This window comes from Salvelinus fontinalis, chromosome 18, assembly GCF_029448725.1.
Source record: "Salvelinus fontinalis isolate EN_2023a chromosome 18, ASM2944872v1, whole genome shotgun sequence".
NCBI lineage: Eukaryota > Metazoa > Chordata > Actinopteri > Salmoniformes > Salmonidae > Salvelinus > Salvelinus fontinalis.
This window is the reverse complement of record NC_074682.1, coordinates 52718871-52729678: the sequence shown is the minus strand read 5'-3', so window position 1 is coordinate 52729678 and position 10808 is coordinate 52718871. Positions and strand designations below refer to the sequence as shown.

Below are 10808 nucleotides of genomic sequence, written 5' to 3'. Positions count from 1 at the left end.
CTACTGAAATACCCACCCTTCTCTTCAAATGAAGCAAGGTTTAAAAATATAAAGTAAACTTTGAACAGTCTTATCAGTCCTAAGAACCCGGCAAAAATCAGCTTTTCATTTATCCGACTGTCATTTATCTGCATGTCCAGCCCTTATATTGAGCCTCACAATTCAATATTTTACCATTTACTTTTCAGGACGAGGGCAAAAAAATAAAAGTAAGGAAAGATGTTGTTACATCCACCGGATAGGTACAGTGAAATGTGTTGTTTTACACTGTCAGACATAGTAGAGTGGAGCCAATTAGGGTTAAGTGCCTTGCTCAAGGGCACATCAACACATTTTTCACCTAGCCTGCTCAGTTATTCAAACCTTTTGGTTACTGGCCCAATGCTCTAACCACTAAGCTACCTGCCGCCCAAGTGGAACGCGAAACAATTTTGACATAAACAGTTGCATTCATGAGATTTATTGACAAATGTCAATAAAAAAATAAGGTCCGCCAAAGCACAAACCTAATAAAAGGAATTTATATGAAGGCTGTAAATACAGAAATTGTTTGCTCAGTGGGAAATGAATATCTATCGAGTCAGTGACAACTGTGTAGAGTTTGTGACAGCAACTATGTGAGCTTATTACAAACACACACACACAAGAAATGAGACCTCCATAGAATAATAAATGTTCAAAATGATATTTAAATTTTATTATAATATGCTTTGTTAGATAAATAGAACAGCCTGTAACCTGATGGAGACTGAACTATCAGGCAATATGTATGTTTATGTAGTACGGTTACAAAATACCTGCAACTTTCCCCAAATTCCCTGGTCAAACGGAAATCCCGGGCGAAGGATTTCCAGCCGGAAGATTCCCTCCTGATTCCGGGGAATTCTGAAAAAAACCTGGAAATGTTGGGAAAGTTACTGCAATTTTGGAACCCTATTCTGTAGCAAAGAAAACAAACCCAAAAAACCTGCTACACAGTAATAATAAAAAACCTTGGTATTATGAGAATATCCATAAGAATTCATCTACTTCTTCTGTTACATCATCACCTCTACATATCGGTGTAATTGTGCTTTGATAATGACATATGTGCGACTAGAACACAGATACAGAACATTTTCAAACCCTCACAGAATTACAAGGAAAACCCGAAATGAACTGATTTCTGGAAAACTCCCCACACACCACTTATGTCAGTCAAGAACATGGGTAAATGAATAGGCTGGAAATAACACATCTCACAACTCATTCCTAAATCCCATGTCAAACCGTAGCCTCTACTACTCCCTAGGCACTGTAGAACTGAGAGGACTGGATAGGCGTACACAATGTGGAAGCTCTGTCTGTGACAGGTGGAATTGTCTCCATACAAGTACGTACGGCATAGTTGCTAGGGGATGATTTGGGATTATAGGATAGGGCACACATTTAACATGGATTAATGAAACAAGGCGTGTAGTTGGAATGAGGTTCAGCTGCTAGCTGGTGGATTCAACCAGGCTGGTCACACAAACCAACACATTTCATTACACAAACACACGCACACACACACACGCACGCACACACACGCACGCACACACACACACTATTAGGAGGGGAGCATCATCTTTTTCCTGTATCATCGAGGCAAACTTGGCAGCAATAATGCAAATGAAAAAAAGAAAAAAAAAGAAGAAAAAAAAAGGTAATACATGCAGAAGACGATATACAAGCATGCATTTACAAGATGAGACCTGAAAAGTTCACCATTTATGTTTTTACTAAATGGTAAAGCTCTCTACTACCTTCTCCCTAAACGCTTCCACTACTCATCTTGGTTGTTATTGATGTAACCCATTGTGGAGATGGCTACATTCTCAAGACAGACAGAGAGACTCCCACTGGAACTGCACCCCTACCAAGCATCACAGCAGTTACGGTGCTACGTCCACAGTGGAGTTGAGTGAAGCACAGCATTTCTCCACTGACCAGGGTTGGGGTCAATTCCCATTCCAATTCAGTCAATTAGGGAAGGTTAATTGTCTGAATTGAAATGGAATTGATCCCCACCATACTACTATCCTAATAGGCCAGCCATCAGCAACTGATAGCCAGGTGTTGGCTGTTATAAAGGCATTAGGCTCTGTTGATGTTTTTTGTACAGTGCTGTGTCTGTACACTAGTTAGATACATTTCCCATATCTGTCTGTTTTAGAGTGAGAAGTCCATATTTGCAGTGTGATCTTGAAGAGTAGAGTCTTTGTTTCCTGGTTCTATTCCAAATATAGACATAGAACATTCAGGATTTACTTTTAGGATTCCAAATTCCCCAAAATGTTCTGGAACTTTTACAGATATTTATGTTCGGAATAATCTTCTTCTTCTCCACTTAATGTGATTGTTGTGATTGTTGATATTTTCCCCCTCCTCTCAGATAGTAAGAAAAGTTTCCATATTGAGAATCCGTTCACATCAGATATTTTTGTTGTATGGTTGACTTTGGTTGCATACTGCCAGCCAGGTTATTCCTCCTTCCTCCTGTCCTGATTGGCTCAGGTATTTCCTGCTTTCTCCTGATTGGTTCAGCATGTGAAGTCTTCGAAGTTGCCCTGTGCTGGATGGTGAGGAAGCATGTTGGCAGGATACGTACCCGGCGTACGCAGGTTCTCACAGGGCGTCTGAGGGAAGAGAAGTGAACAAAGGATGAGAAAAAGTGAAGGGAAGAAGAAAGGAGACAGAAATTAGAGGTTCTCACACAGAGCCCGAGGGATGAGCAAACAGGAAGGACAGACAGAAAATAGGGGTTCTCACACAGAGCCCGGGGGATGAGCAAACAGGAAGGACAGACAGAAATTAGGGGTTCTCACACAGAGCCCGAGGGATGAGCAAACAGGAAGGACAGACAGAAATTAGAGGTTCTCACACAGAGCACTAGGGATGAGCGAACAGGAAGGACAGACAGGAATAAGAGGTTCTCACACAGAACCCGAGGGATGAGCGAACAGGAAGTACAGACAGACAGGAATAAGAGGTTCTCACACAGAGCCCTAGGGATGAGCGAACAGGAAGTACAGACAGACAGGAATAAGAGGTTCTCACACAGAGCCCTAGGGATGAGCGAACAGGAAGTACAGACAGACAGGAATAAGAGGTTCTCACACAGAGCCCTAGGGATGAGCAAACAGGAAAGACAGACAGACAGGAATAAGAGGTTCTCACACAGAGCCCGAGGGATGAGCGAACAGGAAGTACAGACAGACAGGAATAAGAGGTTCTCACACAGAGCCCTAGGGATGAGCGAACAGGAAAGACAGACAGACAGGAATAAGAGGTTCTCACACAGAGCCCGAGGGATGAGCGAACAGGAAGTACAGACAGACAGGAATAAGAGGTTCTCACACAGAGCCCTAGGGATGAGCAAACAGGAAAGACAGACAGACAGGAATAAGAGGTTCTCACAAAGAGCCCGAGGGATGAGCGAACAGGAAGTACAGACAGACAGGAATAAGAGGTTCTCACACAGAGACCGAGGGATGAGCAAACAGGAAGGACAGACAGAAATGAGAGGTTCTCACACAGAGCCCGAGGGATGAGCAAACAGGAAGGACAGACAGGAATAAGAGGTTCTCACACAGAACCCGAGGGATGAGCGAACAGGAAGGACAGACAGACAGGAATAAGAGGATCTCACACAGAGCTCGAGGGATGAGCAAACAGGAAGAACAGACAGGAATAAGAGGTTCTCACACAGAGCCCGAGGGATGAGCAAACAGGAAGGACAGACAGGAATAAGAGGTTCTCACACAGAGCCCGAGGGATGAGCAAACAGGAAGTACAGACAGAAATTAGAGGGTCTCACACAGAGCCCGAGGGATGAGCAAACAAGAAGGACAGACAGGAATAAGAGGTTCTCACACAGAGCCCGAGGGATGAGCGAACAGGAAGTACAGACAGACAGGAATAAGAGGTTCTCACACAGAGCCCGAGGGATGAGCAAACAGGAAGGACAGACAGGAATAAGAGGTTCTCACACAGAGCCAGAGGGATGAGCGAACAGGAAGGACAGACAGACAGACAGGAATAAGAGGTTCTCACACAGAGCCCGAGGGATGAGCAAATCAGGAAAGACAGACAGGAATAAGAGGTTCTCACACAGAGCCTGAGGGATGAGCAAACAGGAAGGACAGACAGAAATAAGAGGTTCTCACACAGAGCCCGAGGGATGAGCGAACAGGAAGGACAGACAGACAGGAATAAGAGGTTCTCACACAGAGCCCGAGGAATGAGCAAACAGGAAGGACAGACAGGAATAAGAAATTCTCACACAGAGCCCGAGGGATGAGTGAAAAGGAAGGACAGACAGGAATAAGAGGTTCTCACACAGAGCCCTAGGGATGAGCGAACAGGAAGGACAGACAGGAATAAGAGGTTCTCACACAGAGCCCGAGGGATGAGCAAACAGGAAGGACAGACAGACAGGAATGAGCTAAGAGTGTACACTTGAAAATCAGAAGCTGTCACCCCCCACCCAAAGCTCTCATTGTAAACCCACTAGGCTGGTCCTACAGACCATCCGTGATTAAATTGAAACAATTTCCACAATCTCTCACTTTCTCTTTTATCACAGAGGTTCTCACACAGAGCCCGAGGGATGAGCGAAAAGGAAGGACAGACAGGAATAAGAGGTTCTCACACAGAGCCCTAGGGATGAGAAAACAGGAAGGACAGACAGGAATAAGAGGTTCTCACACAGAGCCCGAGGGATGAGCGAACAGGAAGGACAGACAGGAATAAGAGGTTCTCACACAGATCCCGAGGGATGAGCGAACAGAAAGGACAGACAGGAATAAGAGGTTCTCACACAGAGCCCGAGGGATGAGCAAACATAAAGGACAGACAGACAGGAATAAGAGGTTCTCACACAGAGCCCGAGGGATGAGCGAACAGGAAGGACAAACAGGAATAGGAGGTTCTCACACAGAGCCCTAGGGATGAGCAAACAGGAAGGACAGACAGGAATAAGAGGTTCTCACACAGAGCCCGAGGGATGAGCGAACAGGAAGGACAGACAGGAATAAGAGGTTCTCACACAGAGCCCGAGGGATGAGCGAACAGGAAGGACAGACAGGAATAAGAGGTTCTCACACAGAGCCCGAGGGATGAGCGAACAGGAAGGACAGACAGGAATAAGAGGTTCTCACACAGAGCCCGAGGGATGAGCAAACAGGAAGGACAGACAGACAGGAATAAGAGATTCTCACACAGAGCCCGAGGGATGAGCGAACATGAAGGACAGACAGACAGGAATAAGAGGTTCTCACACAGAGCCCGAGGGATGAGCGAACAGGAAGGACAAACAGGAATAAGAGGTTCTCACACAGAGCCCTAGGGATGAGTAAACAGGAAGGACAGACAGGAATAAAAGGTTCTCACACAGAGCCCGAGGGATGAGCAAACAGGAAGGACAGACAGGAATAAGAGGTTCTCACACAGAGCCCGAGGGATGAGCGAACAGGAAGGACAGACAGGAATAAGAGGTTCTCACACAGAGCCCGAGGGATGAGCGAACAGGAAAGACAGACAGGAATAAGAGGTTCTCACACGGAGCCCGAGGGATGAGCAAACAGGAAGGACAGACAGACAGGAATAAGAGGTTCTCACACAGAGCCCGAGGGATGAGCGAACAGGAAGGACAGACAGGAATAAGAGGTTCTCACACAGAGCCCGAGGGATGAGCAAACAGGAAGGACAGACAGACAGGAATAAGAGGTTCTCACACAGAGCCCGAGGGATGAGCGAACAGGAAGGACAAACAGGAATAGGAGGTTCTCACACAGAGCCCTAGGGATGAGCAAACAGGAAGGACAGACAGGAATAAGAGGTTCTCACACAGAGCCCGAGGGATGAGCAAACAGGAAGGACAGACAGGAATAAGAGGTTCTCACACAGAGCCCGAGGGATGAGCGAACAGGAAGGACAGACAGGAATAAGAGGTTCTCACACAGAGCCCGAGGGATGAGCGAACAGGAAGGACAGACAGGAATAAGAGGTTCTCACACAGAGCCCGAGGGATGAGCGAACAGGAAGGACAAACAGGAATAAGAGGTTCTCACACAGAGCCCGAGGGATGAGCAAACAGGAAGGACAGACAGGAATAAGAGGTTCTCACACAGAGCCCGAGGGATGAGCGAACAGGAAGGACAGACAGGAATAAGAGGTTCTCACACAGAGCCCGAGGGATGAGCGAACAGGAAGGACAGACAGGAATAAGAGGTTCTCACACGGAGCCCGAGGGATGAGCAAACAGGAAGGACAGACAGACAGGAATAAGAGGTTCTCACACAGAGCCCGAGGGATGAGCGAACAGGAAGGACAGACAGGAATAAGAGGTTCTCACACAGAGCCCGAGGGATGAGCAAACAGGAAGGACAGACAGACAGGAATAAGACTTCCGGTAGTAGAGAGGAGTGAACATACTGTAGTGGAAAGAAACCAAAGAGAAAATACTGCCAAAAATTACCCTTTTATTTTATAGTGCATTACTAAGTCTAAAGTAGTGCACTATATAGAGAATAGGGTTCCATTTGGGTAAGAAATATGAAACAGGCTGGATTAAATGGAGGAATGCAGGGAAAAGGAGGATGAAATAACCATGCAGCGAACCAACCATTTCTCTCTCTCTCTCTCTCTCTCTCTCTCTCTCTCTCTCTCTCCCCCCCCTCTCTCTCTCGAAAGGGTTCTAAGAGGACAGCCAAATAACCCTTTCGGAACCTTTTTTTCTAAGAGTGTACACTTGAAAATCAGAAGCTGTCACCCCCACCCAAAGCTCTCATTGTAAACCCACTAGGCTGGTCCTACAGACCATCCGTGATTAAATTGAAACCATTTCCACAATCTCTCACTTTCTCTTTTATCACTGTGCCTCTTTCTCTCGCTCAGTTTTTTCTTTTTGTCCCCCCCCCCCCCCCCCATCTACCCTGTCTCGGTCCAACAATTTTTCCAGACACGGCAAATACTTAGCCAGAGATAGAGCTAGCCTACTGACATGGCGTTTGACGTCCTCCAGACTCAGAACTGCTCCCCGGTCGTTGCTGTTGCTGCGTTTGTGTTTCTTATTTGAGCACCGACACAGCTTGTACTTGATCACCTGCAAACAAGCAAACACAGTAGCTGGTCTTTGAAGCAGTGCCTCAGAGAACCAGACGTTTGGAATGCAGCCAACTGACTGTTCACTGTTCATCTGTTTTCCTTTTCTTTTTACAGACTGCTGGTGAACGTGTTTCCCTGTTTATTACTGGATTCTTATGGAGACAAATGAATATAGTAAAGAAAAAGTTATATAATTCAAAGACAATTTATGGTACACATACAGAATTGATTTCCAGTGTCAGTAATGTTTACAATAATGAGATAAGCTACTGATCCCCGTTTATTCAAATGATTCCAAAAATGATGATGATCATTTTTATTTTTTATTTTATATAGATAGAATTAATTCTGAGTACATGAACATACAGTAAACAGAAAGCGTGCATATCCTCAAACACATCCTTGTTGAACAGGCAGCTATTCCACCCAGGGAGGATGCTGCTCTGATACAAATCCACAGCAACAGAAGCATCCTAACTGAATCCCAAATACAAAATGACTAAAATGTTCATGCAGTCAACAGTGCTGCGCCTGAGAGAGATGAGCTGCTTTCAGACACCTGGAAATGAATGCTCTGCAAGTTCGATTTAAAGTGAGCGGCTAGTTTTAACGGGATGCAGGTAGTTCCCTTTTTATTAAGTGCCGCTTCCCTAGGGCGTTGTCTCCTCCAGACAGTTTTTAAACCGGTTAGTTGGCTACTAAGAAACATCCACAATAACTTGGTTAGCATTTACGGAAAATGCAGCAATGCTAGTGGACATGAATTGTTTCCGTGTGGCTGACTGGTTCTAAGGCCTGTGGCTGTCTAGCACTTAACTAGACATATTGCCCTGAGGGAATCATGTAAATGAAGGATATTTACATACATTGACATATATAATACCATAACCTAGAGGCAAACTTTCTCTAGGAAACCTAGATGCAAGCAAAAACCTGAGACATAAACAAATACCTAAGTATGGCTTCATGAAACTGTTTCAGGACACACCGGATAAGATTTTGAAGAAAGATCTGACAGGAAACCTATAAACAGTTAACATCTACAAAATGAAGGCTTACCTCATATAGGTAGTCAAAGAGCTCCAAGATGGTGAGGATACTGGCTCCTATGAATAGTCCCATCTGTCCACCAATATCACCTGAAAACACATGAAGAGACTCAACTGACCACCAATATCACCTGACAACACATGAAGAGACTCAACTGACCACCAATATCACCTGAAAACACATGAAGAGACTCAACTGACCACCAATATCACCTGAAAACACATGAAGAGACTCAACTGACCACCAATATCACCTGACAACACATGAAGAGACTCAACTGACCACCAATATCACCTGACAACACATGAAGAGACTCAACTGACCAACAATATCACCTGAAAACACATGAAGAGACTCAACTGACCACCAATATCACCTGAAAACACATGAAGAGACTCAACTGACCACCAATATCACCTGAAAACACATGAAGAGACTCAACTGACCACCAATATCCCCTGAAAACACATGAAGAGACTTAACTGACCACCAATATCACCTGAAAACACATGAAGAGACTCAACTGACCACCAATATCACCTGAAAACACATGAAGAGACTCAACTGACCAACAATATCACCTGAAAACACATGAAGAGACTCATCTGACCACCAATATCACCTGAAAACACACGAAGAGACTCAACTGACCACCAATATCACCTGAAAACACATGACATACATGATGAAACAATGATGAAATGAAACATATTTGACATTTTTCAGGCAAGGGCTTTGTGTCTGGAACCTGAAACGTTGGTTCCATAGTAAATGAAGTAATATTGGGTTAATTTTTTTATTCACAGGCTAAAACACAATTGAAAAATGTTGTATTCAGGTATAACGACACACGTCAGGGTGCTTAATATCAATTTAGTTAAAACTGATAATAACTGTATTTGCTATTTTGTTCAGCAATTTCCGATCAACTGCTGACCAGCGTTTTCTTACCCAGCAACCCTGCGAACTCGTAAGCTTTGGTCTGCTCGATGGTCTCGTAGTTCAGAGCCTCGAAGAAGATATCCAGAACCAGGATGTTATCACTGTCAACCAAGAGGAGAGGAAAGAGAAGATAAGTTACTGTCTAAAATGACACAGCTATTAGTATGTTTCTTTTCTCCTCACCCCCTAAGACACCCATACCTTAAAGACCTTAAAGACCACAGCTATTAGTATTTTTGTCTTCTCCTAACCCCCTAAGACACCCAGACCTTAAAGACACAGTGCAGCACCCCTGGAGCAGTTTCAGGGTTAAGCGTTTTGATCAAGGACACAACAGCAGGAGACGGCATCTAGGAACCTTCACTAAAACCAACAAGTCCACTTCACACTTAATACCCACATCTAACAGCAATTGAGCATTGATTGGCACAGCAGGCTGTCCCTCTCCTTGCCTGCATGATTTCCTGTTTCTAATCTTCAGATAGATGACTGAGCAGATGTTTCAGGTTGAGCAAATCATTTGTGTGCGTGCGTGTGCATGTGTGTGTAATTTGCCTTCAGATAATGTCCTCCTGGCTTGGATACACCATTGAGGGAAACATACGAAGGAAATGTTTCCTGTTGTGATTTCACTGTACTGAATTATACACTATATATACAAAAGAATGTGGACACCCTTTCAAATGAGTGGATTCGGCTAATTCAGCCACACCCGTTACTGACAGGTGAATAAAATAGAACACACAGCCATGCAATCTCCTTAGACAAACATTGGCAGTAGAATAGCCGTACTGAAGACCTCAGTGACTTTCAACGTGGCAGTCACATAGGATGCCACCTTTCCAACAAATCAGTTTGTCAAATTTCTGCCCTGCTAGAGCTGCCCCGGTCAACTGTAAGTGCTGTTGTTGTGAAGTGGAAATGTCTAGGAGCAACAACGTCTCAGCCGCGAAGTGGTAGGCCGCACGAGCTCACAGAACGGGACCGCCGAGTGCAGAAGGACGTAGCGCGTAAAAATCGTCAGTCCTCGGTTGCAACACTCACTACCGAGTTCCAAAATGCCTCTGGAAGCAACGTCAGCACAAGAACTGTTTGTCAGGTGCTTCATGAAATGGGTTTCCATGGCCGAGCAGAGGTACACAAGCTTAAGATCACGATGCGCAATGCCATGCGTCAGCTGGAGTGGTGTAAAGCTCTCCGCCATTGGACTCTGGAGCAGTGGGAACGCGTTCTCTGGAGTGATGAATCACGCTTCACCATCTGGCAGTCCGACGGATGAATCTGGGCTTGGCGGATGCCAGGAGAACGCTACCTGCCCGAATGCATAGTGACAACTGTAAAGTTTGGTGGAGGAGAAATAATGGTCTGGGGCTATTTCTCATGGTTCGGGATAGGCCCCATCGTTCCAGTGAAGGGAATTCTTAATAAAGAAATGGTTTGTTGAGATCGGTGTAGAAGAACTTGACTGGACTGCACAGAGCCCTGACCTAAACCCCACCGAACACGTTTGAGATTAATTGGAATGCCGACTTCGAGCCAGGCCTAAACGCCCAACATCAGTGGCCAACCTCACTAATGCTCTTGTGGCTGAATGGAAGGAAGTCCCCGTAGCGATGTTCCAACATCTAGTGAAAAGCCTTCCCAGACGAGAAGAGGCTGTTATAGCAGCTCCATTTAAATGCCCATGA

General features: G+C 45.1%; 1 protein-coding gene across 4 annotated transcripts in view; it reads right to left on the bottom strand.

Moving 5' to 3' along the window:
* Nucleotides 1-669: 669 nt before the first annotated feature.
* asic1b (acid-sensing (proton-gated) ion channel 1b) overlaps nt 670-10808 on the bottom strand; it is a 382118-nt gene continuing 371979 nt past the window's right edge. For 3 of the 4 annotated variants that reach the window (XM_055869822.1, XM_055869820.1, XM_055869821.1), the window contains 4 exons: nt 9130-9221; nt 8188-8267; nt 7025-7126; nt 670-2657 (listed from right to left, as the gene is read on the bottom strand). In XM_055869822.1, coding sequence (XP_055725797.1) covers nt 2562-2657; nt 7025-7126; nt 8188-8267; nt 9130-9221 — 370 coding nt within the window. In that variant the 3' untranslated portion in view covers nt 670-2561. The other variant, XM_055869823.1, reaches the window with a different exon arrangement.